The sequence below is a fragment of the Patiria miniata genome, unplaced genomic scaffold (assembly GCF_015706575.1).
Source record: "Patiria miniata isolate m_02_andy unplaced genomic scaffold, ASM1570657v1 HiC_scaffold_7, whole genome shotgun sequence".
Lineage (NCBI taxonomy): Eukaryota > Metazoa > Echinodermata > Asteroidea > Valvatida > Asterinidae > Patiria > Patiria miniata.
Genome location: NW_024037074.1, coordinates 2302310 through 2317615, shown reverse-complemented (window position 1 = coordinate 2317615; position 15306 = coordinate 2302310). Strand labels below are relative to the sequence as shown.

The following is a 15306-nucleotide window of genomic DNA, read 5'->3' as shown; positions in this document are numbered from 1 at the left end:
TTTTATTACCATTTGATTTGTTCCATTTCCCTTTTGCTTTGCCTTTCATAGCAAATGAAACGAAGTCTGATAAATATGCCAACCGTGTATAATTTGAAAATTTTCTCTCTCTCGTCAAGAAACCAGTTGTTGATCCGTTGTCATGGTTGCGGTCACTTTGGACCATCTTTTAACATTGCAAGGTACTCGATTCAGCAATATACATGTAGGTCTCGTTCAAATGACGTCATTTCCTACAGACCATCCACGTGCATCGGCATTTTCAGCGTCAACTTGCATAACGCGCATAAACTGCGTCATATTTCGAACACATTTCGAGCAACAAGCGCACGTACTTGGAACATTTTCAACACTGCGCAATGAGTGCTCGATTGCGTAAAATACGCAGTTGCACTTCTCCTACTGAATTTGGCCGTCATTAGCTACGTCGTATTTCGAACACATTTCGAGCAACAAGTGCGCGTACTTGGAACATTTTCAACACTGTGCAATGAGTACTCGATTGCGTAAAATACGCAGTTGCACTTCTCCTACTGAATTTGGCCGTCATTAGCTGCGTCGTATTTCGAACACATTTCGAGCAACAAGTGCGCGTACTTGGAACATTTTCTACACTGCGCAATGCGTGCTAGATTGCATAAAATACGCAGTTAATGCACTTCTCCTACTGAAATGGCTGTCAATTTACGAGCCCTATAGGACTCCTTCACAGACGCATGCGTGCACCCGGCAAACCGCTACATCCGGGCACCTGAAAGTCAGCATCGCTACTGTAGTAGGCAATGATTGTTTAAGAAATATTGCTACAGATGTACAGGGCGTCCTGAAAAAATTGGCGCATGTGAACTCCTCCATTTTTGCTAATTTACAACCAAAATTTTCTTCGGATGTTTACACCATCTCCAAGGTAATAGATTTAGCTTGAGAATACCATTTGATTCATTGAGATTGCTTTTGTAAATCCAAAGATATGTTTGAATAACGGCAGAGCCAAGAAACCCATTTTGCGCCACTTTTGAGTTAAAACAAAGATGTTGGGATGATGAAAAGATGGTTGCACACGTAATTGATAATTAGTGTTTTCCAGAGCTCAATGATGTCAAATTGGAGAATATTGTAGACAATAAAGATGATAGTATACTAAAAAAAAAATTGTCCGCAATGAATTGTATTTACAACCTTAGTTGAAGTGCCTAGTAGGGTTAGGGTCGTTACGCCCAATTAACGCGGCAGCCCAAATATAGTTGGGACTGTCCCAACTTTATTTGGGGTAGTCCAAACTATACTTAGCATTGTCCTGTCGTTGGGACAATGCTAAAGTCGAGCATAACAGGGTTAAGGAATCAAAATATTCTCCTTACCTGCTTTAACTTCAATGGGAAGGTCAAGGTTCTTCAAGGCATCCTTTCTCAGAGGAAGATTTTCCAGCTCAACAGCACCTGTTGTCAAAAAACAAAACCAGATTTTAGTTAACTTTCATCAATTCCAAGAAAAAGGAAAGTTGCCGCTTTGCGTTCAACATATCGAGCTTGTATGATAACAATGTGCCCCATGCTCCACAACAAATCACAATGTTGCGTTGCCAATGACAGTGTCTAGTTCACAGCGCTCAGAACTGTTTACAATGTAACAATATTATTCCACATGCGTATGAACATGTACGTCGGATATTAAGGGGAGTTCAGATCGGGTTCAGTTTGGATTCGGTTTATATCTTTAAAGGGAATATACATCATTTGCTTTTGCTGTAATTTTCAGAAATGGATGGAATTGGGGGGTTGGAAATATGTAGAAAATATAGTTACACTGACTTTTTTGAGGTTTTGTGTTCGAAAATGCTATAAAAACCAAGAAAAACAATCATTTTCCTGTAGTCTGGTTCCCTGACTCCATTTAAGAAGAAACAGAGCAGTTTACATATATTGGGGAATTGTAAGGTCAGGGAACCAGTCTAGCTTGTTTGTACCCGTTCATAGGTGTGTAATCGATTGCAAACAAGTGCGATGGTCAACTGGGGCCAGTATTTGAAAAAAAGCCAGTTTTTTTTTCAAGGCTGATCGGCCGATCAGCGTTGGAAATTGATACAAAAATACCACTTTTCTTGAAAATGACAGTATACCAGGTGCCATGATTTTACAGGATGCTTTACACTGTCATTCACTAACAGTCCAGCAAGGTATTTCAAAATGATTTGGTAGTTTTATTTTTTGATGTTTGCAAATGTTGTATTTTCCCTTTAATGTTTTGGGTCAGTTTGACCTGGTCAACCCGACCCAATGCACAACATTACCATGGAGCCTACATACTGCACAAATCAAATGCACTTACCACTGAGTAGTCCGATGGACAGTTGGTCAGTGTTCAGATTTTCCACATACTCCCCGACGTAGGTGTTCAACACCCAGGCAGCAAGGCCTTCTAACATGTTGCCTGTGTGGAGCAGCTCACTCAGTTCATTTCTGTCTGGGATACACTTCCAGACTTCGCAGACTCAAATAATCTAGCCAGAAACCTGGTAACAGAAAAAGAAAATACCATAGAACCAGGATTCGACTTTAGGCAAAAAAAACCCAAAATATTCGGTCCCTGGTCAGACCAAAGTTCCGGAATTGATGCGGCGACGCGGCCTTTTTTTTTTTTTTTGCTTTTTTTTTTCTTCAAGCTTGGATTGTACAGACAAGGTGGGGTACTATTTTGCTTTTTTGGTGTCCTCATGTACATTGGTGTCCTCCATAATTATCCTTGGTGCTCTCGATCATTTGCCTTGGCGCAATTTTCCATTCCTTGGTGCTCTTTAGTAAAAAAAAAATGAGGAGGTGCGGCAATAGAGGGCGCTGTTGGAGCTACCACGGAACATTTTGGGGAAAAAAAGATTGACGCGCATGATTAAAATCGACGCGCGCGCTGACCAGAGACCGACTTATTTTTTTTTTTGGCCTAAGTGGTAGCCTGCTAGCCAAATGCAAGTCAAAACAGCGGCGGGCTAGTCAAACTATTCCTCAAGTAGCCCAGCTGGCGAGTCAGAAATTATTGGGCAAAGAAATAAATCATTAAAATCAGAGAGCAAACCTGTATCAATTTGTGTCTTATATGATGAAGTGCTTAGGGCTAATATTTATCATTATTTTAGATTTGTTTTTAAAAACACTGGCAAGATTGCCTCAGGATACACGTTTTACATGTAGGCACATTGTTATTTATGAGACACTCTATAAAAGAAAAACATGCAGGCTAGTGAAAATGCCCGCGGGCTAGTTAAGAGTCTGTTTCAGTAGCCCGGCTGGCTAGTGAAAAAAAAGTTGAGGTTGAACCCTGACGGCACTGACAGTCAACATGGTTCATCCAGGGTAAATGGCCGAGAGCGAGAGTGCACGGTCACTCACCATTGAACTGCGTATCAATCAATACCAGTCCTTCTGATTTGAAAATCACAGGCATGTGGAAAAAGGCACACCTGAATTTTCTAGGCGTGTGATTTTCTAGACGTGTGATTTTTCTAGGCGTGTGATTTTTCTAGGCGTGTGATTCTGTAGTCCAAGCTAGGACTGAACAATCTGGCATTTGTTTAACACAATATACATCTCGGTTTACAGTAAAGCCACTTTCGTGCCCATAATTCGCCCATGAATGGAAAACATCATCCTATGGAGTCTCCATTCTGTCCTACTTCTGAAAACAATGTGGATCGATGTTTGTTGAATTAAGGATAAGTTTATGTGCACAAATTTGGTCTCTAGTTTGATAAAGTAACTTTTGTTTGCCATCTGACATTGTTACTACATACACGTTTGTTTAAATATGAAATAAAGGAATTTCTTTCGATTTTGGTAAAAACAACTGCATGCAAAATATTTAAAATCAAATCATAATTGAAAATTTTACGTAAATAAATTAAATCCACAAATCTTACAATATGTTTTTTTTGTTGAAAATCTAAGTACATGTAGCTTACATTGTAAATCCTATGCATGGAAAGAGTTCCAAGATTTTTTTGTTTTGCTGAAAATCAACCATGTGCTAATTACATAACATTTGACAAATTTATACAGATTCTCCAAAAATTGAAACATTTGCAATATAACTTCAGAATGCCGTGGCTATTTTTATAAGTACATATAAACAAATATATTTGAAATGACCCCTACATCAGAACCATAACAAAGTCACCCTTCTGAAACAATGTTTTACGGCATTTATTGATCATTCTATACACCTGCGATCAACCAATCAATTATTACACAGGTGCGTGCGCTGCACCCGGTTGACCATACCGTGGCCCATGGCACTGCCTCGACACATGGTTGCATGAGTCACATCATTTCAATAAAAAAAAAAAAAAAGAATTGGCTTACTTTTTGGGTACTTTAAACTTGATGATTAGGTCTTATTCCGACAGAAATATATTTTAAAGCGTATTCCTTCCAACAAACAACTCGGTACCAAAATCTGCATCTCGGTGAAACAGATCGTAAAATAATAACGCGATATAAGGCCCACGTCGTTTTTCGTGCTCCTTAATTCTGATTATGCCCTCTGTTGTTTAGTGAAAGTCGACCGAAGTTGTCTTTCACGTTTCGGGGTTGGACAGCGACACTGATTGGAAATTTGTAGTGATGTTTTTATTAGTTTTCTGGGCCATTCAATAATGTTATGTTTTGTATCTAGTCTGTATGGCAATATTTTACTCTCTCTTTGATTTGTTTCAAATTGATAGTGGATATTTTGCCGGAGGTAATGCTGGCAAACTAACATTTACTAAAGGTTTGCCGGTAGCAATCCATATCAACAGAGGGCACTGTACTCTTTAAGATAGGGCTGAAATATAAGATGTATTAAATTCCCACCAAAATTGGTGTAGTGCTTAAGCAACAGCTCTTGTGAGCGAGATGACCCGGGTTCGATCCTGAACCCAGCCACAATTCTAAGGCGTTTTCCCATCCCCAAATAAATAAGAATATTCTTCTTTTATTATTTCAACATGTCTCAAACATTTTATTGCAGAGTACAAGGAGGAAAAGGGAAATAAAGTCCGAATTATAAAATGGTCTGATTTCCATCTTGTGAATACGAAGTTACAACGATAATATTGGCATGGAGCCGGACTAAAATTTGCCACCGGAAAATATTTAAGTAAAAAAAAAAACAGTAACTGCGCATGTTCAGTGCATATCCGGCAAACTGACGTTTACTAAAGGTCTGCCGTCTCCGGCAAAATATCCACTGCCTTTCAAATTACATGTACTTCTCGGAAAAGCTTTCAATTTACTGCACAGACATGATAGAGAAGAAAGGCGATGTGACGATGGATCATCAACGGTGATTTGACGTCGTTCCGTGTTGTGTAAAAAAAAGATACGAGCCGGAAAAGTTGGTTGCGCGAATATTGGGCAGCGCGAATTTGGGGCACCGCACGATAGCCCCCCCCCCCCCCCCCCCCCAGGCTAGCGTTATGAAATATGAAGAATGTTGCAACATTTTTTCCAGACTGGGACCGTGAGTGCATGAAAACGTGCAAAATTACTACTGACGTTTTTTTACTCACCATTCGGCTAATTAATGCCCACACAACACATACATGTACATCAAAATGCTATAGTTGCAAGCATGTCACCTGCGAAATTTGAGACCTTAAATCAAATTTTAAGGCAGGTTTTTGGCAGTTCAAAAACCATCCATGTCATTCTCCACGATCTGGAGACGTGCATGTGATTTACAAGGTATTCTGGGTAGATGCACTTAGTGCCTTGCAGCTTACTGGTTTTTTAATCGATGGCCAAAAGAACATAGCGCCCTCTGTTAAAAAATGAAACATTCTGAATTCACTCTGATCAACAAGAGGGCGCTGTTTTATCTACACGATGAAAATGTTGTAGCCGAGGAGTCTTTTTGCACAATGCATTGCAGCACACATCAACATGATGTCTCACGTTTGGATTTTGATAACTCTCTGTAAAATTAGAATTAAAAGCTGAATTTTTGGTGAGGCAATGCTCACAACAGCAACTTTGCGAGGCAAAAGTTTCAGGGATTATTGAAGAAACTGTAGCGAGTAAGAAGCTTGCACATTTGATTCACACTGGTTTTATTATGCAGCACAAACTTTTGCACAATATGGATACCTTAAGTTTTGGGACTCTCATAGTCATACACAGTATTGAGAGTCCCAAATTTTCGGTATTTTCGGACTACATTTTTTCCTGATTAGATCCTATAGGCCTACTGCTTAACTGCATCCCCTAAAATTTATACAATATTAAACAAACATGACAAAGATTATAACTCACATTCACAAGAAATGTTCCTCTTGTCAATTGTCTATAACTAATTTTGATTAAATAATAACTATGGATCGGACTCGGAGTGTCATCATTTAACCGAAGGTGGGCGCCATGTTTAAGCTCGTACAAGATAATTAACTTCTTGGGATGCAATACAATTCTATTTTAAACTAAATTCCTTTTTTTTTCAATAATAAAATCACACAAATCCATTCAAATTTTATAATATGAATTCTATAAATTTTAAATGTTTACAATAACTACATGCGACCCACTACATGAGTCCAACAGAGAAATTAACTTTTATCTTCGCATCTACAGTTTCACGGCTGTTTTATGTCTGATTGCCTGTTTCGCTATTCCCGGTCCCCTCAGGGGGTCGGCACCGGTCGTGCACGAAATCAATTAATTTAAATCACCGTCCTTTTGGCCCGGCCGGGCCAAAAGGACGGTGATTTAAATTAATTGAATCTTCAAGTTCAACACATTTTAAAACTCTGTGGTTATGAAATGTGTTCTACAGGTGGAGGTGGAACCTTCGAAAATCAGGAAATCAGAAACAAAATTGAGTGATACGTGATACCCATTTTGTTGATGTACCCTAACGTGGCCGGGCGCGGCCCCTAACGTGGCGCACTTTTATTTTAGATAGTGGATATTATACACTGCCTTTATTTTTCGCCTGTAGCGCCTAGCTAGGGCAAAAGTTTTAACTGAAATTTCGCAGAAAGTGCAATTTCATCAAGTTCTAAACACTCCCGTTCATAAATCGCGAGTTTATTTACCCGTTAAAAGTAAAAAGAAAAAAAATATTTTGGCGTGATTTTCCGATTTTATTTTCAAGTGCAAAGTGAACCCTTTGAAAATGCCCCGAAAAATAAGAAAATAATTTTCTGACAAACATCTGGCTGGGTTTGTAAGTAAAGACATTTTTCCCGTGCTCCCCAAGTTCAACTCAGGTTGTCTCTGCCTTCGTTCAGTGGAAATGGATGCTTAATTCGTTCTCAAAAATATTTTCCTCCACTAAAAATAAAGTCCACCCCGTATCCCCGTATCCACTTCCTGGCACCTATTGTTCATAACCTTAACACATTTGCCCATTAGGTTGCTAATGCGCATAAGGAACACATTCTCGTCAGCGCGCACCAGGATTTCGTTTGGGGCTCACAATTTTTTTTTTTTTTAATTTGAACTTGTTCAAAAGTGCTTCCCAAAATTAACCTGGCGGGCGGCATTTTCATTGATGAAGAAAAATAAATGTTCGGAAAAAAAAGTACATGGAGAAATCCATTAATAAATAATGGCATAAATTAATGAAAAAATAAATAAATAAAAAGTGGAATTCAATTAGCGTCATTGAAAAGAAACATTGAGATTTAGCAATGATATATTGGTTACGAAATTAACTATAAAGTTTCAAATGACCCAAAAAGTTATAACACTTTAAAATCTCAAATTTCCACCCTGGATTTGAACCCACAACCTTCAGATTTAGAGTCAGCAGTCCATACCATTGGACTAAGCATAATTTCACACTTTCTAGTGGTTACCAAATTAACTATAAAGTTTCAATTTACCCAAAAAGTAATAAAAATTTTAAATTTCCACCCTGGATTTGAACCCGCAACCTTCTAATTTCGAGTCAGCTGTCCGTACCTTTGGACTAAGCATAATTTTACACTTTTTTAGTGGTTACGAAATTAACTATAATGTTTTAATTTACCCAAAAAGTAATAAAATTTTAAAATCTAAAACTCCCACCCTGGATTTGAACCCGCAACCTTCAGATTTCAAGTCAGCAGTCCATACCATTGGACTAAGCATAATTTCACACTTTTTAGTGGTTACGAAATTAACTATCAAGTTTAAATTTACCAAAAAAGACATAAAATTTTTAAATCAAAAATTTCCGCCCTGGATCTGAACCCGCAACCTTCAGATTTAGAGTCAGCAGTCCGTACCATTGGACTAAGCTTACTTTCACACTTTTTAGTGGTTACGTAATTAACTATAAAGTTTTAATTTACCCCAAAAGAAATAAAGTTTTAAAATCAAAAATTTCCACCCTGGATTAGAACCCACAACCTTCACATTTAGAGTCAGCAGCCCATACCATTGGACTAAACATAATTTCACACTTTTTAGTGGTTACGTAATTAACTATAAAGTTTTAATTTACCGAAATTGAAATAAAGTTTTAAAATCTAAAATTTCCACCCTGGATTTGAACCCACAACCTTCAGAATTCAAGTCAGCAGTCCGTACCATTGGACTAAGCATAATTTCACACTTTTTAGTGGTGACGAAATTAACTATAAAGTTTAAATTTACCCAAAAAGAAATAAAGTTTTAAAATCTAAAATTTCCACCCTGGATTGGAACCCACAACATTCAGATTGAGAGTCAGCAGTCCGTACCATTGGACTAAGCATAATTTCACACTTTTTAGTGGTTACCAAATTAACTATAATGTTTTAATTTACCTTAAAAGTAATACAATTTTAAAATCTAAACCTCCCACCCTGGATTTGAACCCGCAACCTTCAGATTTCAAGTCAGCAGTCCATACCATTGGACTAAGCATAATTTCACACTTTTTAGTGGTTACGAAATTAACTATCAAGTTTAAATTTACCCAAAAAGACAAAAAATATTTAAATCAAAAATTTCCGACCTGGATTTGAACCCGCAACCTTCAGATTAAGAGTCAGCAGTCCATACCATTGGACTAAGCTTAATTTCACACTTTTTAGTGGTTACGAAATTAACTATCCAGTTTAAATTTACCCAAAAAGTAATAAAATTTTAAAATCTTAAATTTCCACCCTGGATTTGAACCCACAACCTTCAGATTTAGAGTCAGCAGTCCGTACTGTTGGACTAAGCATAATTTCACACTTTTTAGAGCTTACCAAATTAACTATAAAGTTTCAGTTTACCCAAAAAGAAATACAATTTTAAAATCTTAAATTTCCACCCTGGATTTGAACCCACAACCTTCAGATTTAGAGTCAGCAGTCCGTACTGTTGGACTAAGCATAATTTCACACTTTTTAGAGCTTACCAAATTAACTATAAAGTTTCAGTTTACCCAAAAAGAAATACAATTTTAAAATCTTAAATTTCCACCCTGGATTTGAACCCACAACCTTCAGATTTAGAGTCAGCAGTCCGTACTGTTGGACTAAGCATAATTTCACACTTTTTAGTGGTTACCAAATTAACTATTAAGTTTTAATTTACCCAAAAAGACATAAAATGTTTAAATAAAAAATTTCCGCCCTGGATTTGAACCCACAACCTTCACATTTAGAGTCAGCAGCCCATACCATTGGACTAAACATAATTTCACACTTTTTAGTGGTTACGTAATTAACTATAAAGTTTAAATTTACCAAAATTGAAATAAAGTTTTAGAATCTAAAATTTCCGCCCTGGATTTGAACCCGCAACCCTTCAGATTTAGAGTCAGCAGCCCATACCATTGGACTAAGCTTACTTTCACACTGTTTAGTGGTTACGTAATTAACTATAAAGTTTAAATTTACCCAAAAAGAAATAAAGTTTTAAAATTTAAAATGTCCAACCTGGATTAGAACCCACAACCTTCAGATTTAGTGTCAGCAGCCCATACCATTGGACTAAACATAATTTCACACTTTTTAGTGGTTACGTAATTAACTATAAAAGTTTTAATTTACCAAAATTGAAATAAAGTTTTAAAATCTAAAATTTTCACCCTGGATTTGAACCCACAACCTTCAGAATTCAAGTAAGCAGTCCGTACCATTGGACTAAGCATAATTTCACACTTTTTAGTGGTGACGAAATTAACTATAAAGTTTAAATTTACCCCAAAAGAAATAAAGTTTTAAAATCTAAAATTTCCAACCTGGATTTGAACCCACAACCTTCAGATTTAGAGTCAGCAGCAAATACCATTGGACTAAACATAATTTCACACTTTTTAGTGGTTACGTAATTAACTATAAAGTTTCAATTTACCAAAATTGAAATAAAGTTTTAAAATCGAAAATTTCCACCCTGGATTTGAACCCACAACCTTCAGATTTAGAGTCAGCAGTCCATACCATTGGACTAAGCTAGTTTTCACACTTTGTAGTGGTTACGAAATTAACTATCAAGTTTAAATTTACCCCAAAAGACATAAAAATTTTAAATCAAAAATTTCCGCCCTGGATTTGAACCCACAACCTTCAGATTTAGAGTCAGCAGCCCATACCATTGGACTAAACATAATTCCACACTGTTTAGTGGTTACGTAATTAACTATAAAGTTTCAATTTACCAAAATTGATATAAAGTTTTAAAATCTAAAATTTTCACCCTGGATTTGAACCCACAACCTTCAGACTTAGACTCAGCAGTCCATACCATTGGACTAAGCTTACTTTCACACTTTTTAGTGGTTACGAAATTAACTATCAAGTTTAAATTTACCCAAAAAGAAATAAAGTTTTAAAATTTAAAACCTGGATTAGAACCCACAACCTTCAGATTTAGAGTCAGCAGCCCATACCATTGGACTAAGCATAATTTCACACTTTTTAGTGGTTACGTAATTAACTATAAAGTTTAAATTTACCAAAATTGAAATAAAGTTTTAGAATCTAAAATTTCCGCCCTGGATTTGAACCCGCAACCCTTCAGATTTAGAGTCAGCAGCCCATACCATTGGACTAAGCTTACTTTCACACTTTTTAGTGGTTACGTAATTAACTATCAAGTTTAAATTTACCCAAAAAGAAATAAAGTTTTAAAATTTAAAATTTCCAACCTGGATTAGAACCCACAACCTTCAGATTTAGTGTCAGCAGCCCATACCATTGGACTAAACATAATTTCACACTTTTTAGTGGTTACGTAATTAACTATAAAGTTTTAATTTACCAAAATTGAAATAAAGTTTTAAAATCTAAAATTTTCACCCTGGATTTGAACCCACAACCTTCAGAATTCAAGTAAGCAGTCCGTACCATTGGACTAAGCATAATTTCACACTTTTTAGTGGTGACGAAATTAACTATAAAGTTTAAATTTACCCCAAAAGAAATAAAGTTTTAAAATCTAAAATTTCCACCCCGGATTTGAACCCACAACCTTCAGATTTAGAGTCAGCAGCAAATACCATTGGACTAAACATAATTTCACACTTTTTAGTGGTTACGTAATTAACTATAGAGTTTCAATTTACCCAAAAAGACAAAAAATGTTTAAATCAAAAATTTCCGACCTGGATTTGAACCCGCAACCTTCAGATTAAGAGTCAGCAGTCCATACCATTGGACTAAGCTTAATTTCACACTTTTTAGTGGTTACGAAATTAACTATCCAGTTTAAATTTACCCAAAAAGAAATAAAGTTTTAAAATCTAAAATTTCCACCCTGGATTTGAACCCGCAACCTTCAGATTTAGAGCCAGCAGTCGGTACTGTTGGACTAAGCATAATTTCACAGTTTTTAGAGGTTACCAAATTAACTATAAAGTTTCAGTTTACCCAAAAAGAAATACAATTTTAAAATCTTAAATTTCCACCCTGGATTTGAACCCACAACCTTCAGATTTAGAGTCAGCAGTCCGTACTGTTGGACTAAGCATAATTTCACACTTTTTAGTGGTTACCAAATTAACTATTAAGTTTTAATTTACCCAAAAAGACATAAAATGTTTAAATAAAAAATTTCCGCCCTGGATTTGAACCCACAACCTTCACATTTAGAGTCAGCAGCCCATACCATTGGACTAAACATAATTTCACACTTTTTAGTGGTTACGTAATTAACTATAAAGTTTAAATTTACCAAAATTGAAATAAAGTTTTAGAATCTAAAATTTCCGCCCTGGATTTGAACCCGCAACCCTTCAGATTTAGAGTCAGCAGCCCATACCATTGGACTAAGCTTACTTTCACACTGTTTAGTGGTTACGTAATTAACTATAAAGTTTAAATTTACCCAAAAAGAAATAAAGTTTTAAAATTTAAAATTTCCAACCTGGATTAGAACCCACAACCTTCAGATTTAGTGTCAGCAGCCCATACCATTGGACTTAACATAATTTCACACTTTTTAGTGGTTACGTAATTAACTATAAAGTTTTAATTTACCAAAATTGAAATAAAGTTTTAAAATCTAAAATTTCCACCCCGGATTTGAACCCACAACCTTCAGATTTAGAGTCAGCAGCAAATACCATTGGACTAAACATAATTTCACACTTTTTAGTGGTTACGTAATTAACTATAAAGTTTAAATTTACCCCAAAAGACATAAAAATTTTAAATCAAAAATTTCCGCCCTGGATTTGAACCCACAACCTTCAGATTTAGAGTCAGCAGCCCATACCATTGGACTAAACATAATTCCACACTGTTTAGTGGTTACGTAATTAACTATAAAGTTTCAATTTACCAAAATTGATATAAAGTTTTAAAATCTAAAATTTTCACCCTGGATTTGAACCCACAACCTTCAGATTTAGAGTCAGCAGCCCGTACCATTGGACTAAACATAATTTCACACTTTTTAGTGGTTACGTAATTAACTATAAAGTTTCAATTTACCAAATTTGAAATAAAGTTATCTAAAATTTCCACCCTGGATTTGAACCCACAACCTTCAGAATTCAAGTCAGCAGTCCGTACCATTGGACTAAGCATAATTTCACACTTTTTAGTGGTTACGAAATTAACTATCAAGTTTAAATTTACCCAAAAAGACATAAAATTTAAAATCAAAAATTTCCACCCTGGATTTGAACCCACAACCTTCAGACTTAGACTCAGCAGTCCATACCATTGGACTAAGCTTACTTTCACACTTTTTAGTGGTTACGAAATTAACTATCAAGTTTAAATTTACCCAAAAAGAAATAAAGTTTTAAAATTTAAAACCTGGATTAGAACCCACAACCTTCAGATTTAGAGTGAGCAGCCCATACCATTGGACTAAACATAATTTCACACTTTTTAGTGGTTACGTAATTAACTATAAAGTTTAAATTTACCAAAATTGAAATAAAGTTTTAGAATCTAAAATTTCCGCACTGGATTTGAACCCGCAACCCTTCAGATTTAGAGTCAGCAGCCCATACCATTGGACTAAGCTTACTTTCACACTTTTTAGTGGTTACGTAATTAACTATAAAGTTTAAATTTACCCAAAAAGAAATAAAGTTTTAAAATTTAAAATTTCCAACCTGGATTAGAACCCACAACCTTCAGATTTAGTGTCAGCAGCCCATACCATTGGACTAAACATAATTTCACACTTTTTAGTGGTTACGTAATTAACTATAAAGTTTTAATTTACCAAAATTGAAATAAAGTTTTAAAATCTAAAATTTTCACCCTGGATTTGAACCCACAACCTTCAGAATTCAAGTAAGCAGTCCGTACCATTGGACTAAGCATAATTTCACACTTTTTAGTGGTGACGAAATTAACTATAAAGTTTAAATTTACCCCAAAAGAAATAAAGTTTTAAAATCTAAAATTTCCACCCCGGATTTGAACCCACAACCTTCAGATTTAGAGTCAGCAGCAAATACCATTGGACTAAACATAATTTCACACTTTTTAGTGGTTACGTAATTAACTATAAAGTTTCAATTTACCAAAATTGAAATAAAGTTTTAAAATCGAAAATTTCCACCCTGGATTTGAACCCACAACCTTCAGATTTAGAGTCAGCAGTCCATACCATTGGACTAAGCTAGTTTTCACACTTTGTAGTGGTTACGAAATTAACTATCAAGTTTAAATTTACCCCAAAAGACATAAAAATTTTAAATCAAAAATTTCCGCCCTGGATTTGAACCCGCAACCTTCAGATTGAGAGTCAGCAGTCCATACCATTGGACTAAGCATAATTTCACACTTTTTAGTGGTTACGAAATTAACTATCAAGTTTAAATTTACCCAAAAAGACATAAAATATTTAAATCAAAAATTTCCGCCCTGGATTTGAACCCGCAACCTTTAGATTTAGAGTCAGCAGTCCATACCATTGGACTAAGCTTACTTTCACACTTTTTAGTGGTGACGAAATTAACTATAAAGTTTAAATTTACCCCAAAAGAAATAAAGTTTTAAAATCTAAAATTTCCACCCTGGATTTGAACCCACAACCTTCAGATTTAGAGTCAGCAGCCCATACCATTGGACTAAACATAATTTCACACTTTTTAGTGGTTACGTTATTAACTATAAAGTTTTAATTTACCAAAATTGGAATAAAGTTTTAAAATCTGAAATTTTCACCCTGGATTTGAACCCACAACCTTCAGAATTCAAGTAAGCAGTCCGTACCATTGGACTAAGCATAATTTCACACTTTTTAGTGGTGACGAAATTAACTATAAAGTTTAAATTTACCCCAAAAGAAATTAAGTTTTAAAATCTAAAATTTCCACCCTGGATTTGAACCCACAACCTTCAGATTTAGAGTCAGCAGCCCATACCATTGGACTAAACATAATTTCACACTTTTTAGTGGTTACGTAATTAACTATAAAGTTTCAATTTACCAAAATTGAAATAAAGTTTTAAAATCTAAAATTTCCACCCTGGATTTGAACCCGCAACCTTCAGATTTAGAGTCAGCAGCCCATACCATTGGACTAAACATAATTCCACACTGTTTAGTGGTTACGTAATTAACTATAAAGTTTCAATTTACCCAAAAAGAAATACAATTTTAAAATCTTAAATTTCCGCCCTGGATTTGAACCCACAACCTTCAGATTTAGAGTCAGCAGCCCATACCATTGGACTAAACATAATTCCACACTGTTTAGTGGTTACGTAATTAACTATAAAGTTTCAATTTACCAAAATTGATATAAAGTTTCAAAATCTAAAATTTTCACCCTGGATTTGAACCCACAACCTTCAGATTTAGAGTCAGCAGCCCGTACCATTGGACTAAACATAATTTCACACTTTTTAGTGGTTACGTAATTAACTATAAAGTTTCAATTTACCAAATTTGAAATAAAGTTATCTAA

At 35.5% G+C, this 15306-nt stretch overlaps 1 protein-coding gene across 3 annotated transcripts in view; it reads right to left on the bottom strand.

The window, feature by feature from the left end:
* Window positions 1-6394, bottom strand: part of LOC119745753 (vacuolar protein sorting-associated protein 13D-like) — a 94821-nt gene extending 88427 nt beyond the window's left edge. For 2 of the 3 annotated variants that reach the window (XM_038222337.1, XM_038222338.1), the window contains exons 1-3: window positions 6285-6394; window positions 2329-2512; window positions 1362-1439 (exon numbers count right to left, since the gene is read on the bottom strand). In XM_038222337.1, the coding sequence (XP_038078265.1) occupies window positions 1362-1439; window positions 2329-2425 (175 nt within the window). In that variant the 5' untranslated portion in view covers window positions 2426-2512; window positions 6285-6394. Of the gene's footprint in view, window positions 1-1361; window positions 1440-2328; window positions 2513-6284 lie in introns of those variants that run through there. The other variant, XM_038222335.1, reaches the window with a different exon arrangement.
* Window positions 6395-15306: the final 8912 nt, after the last annotated feature.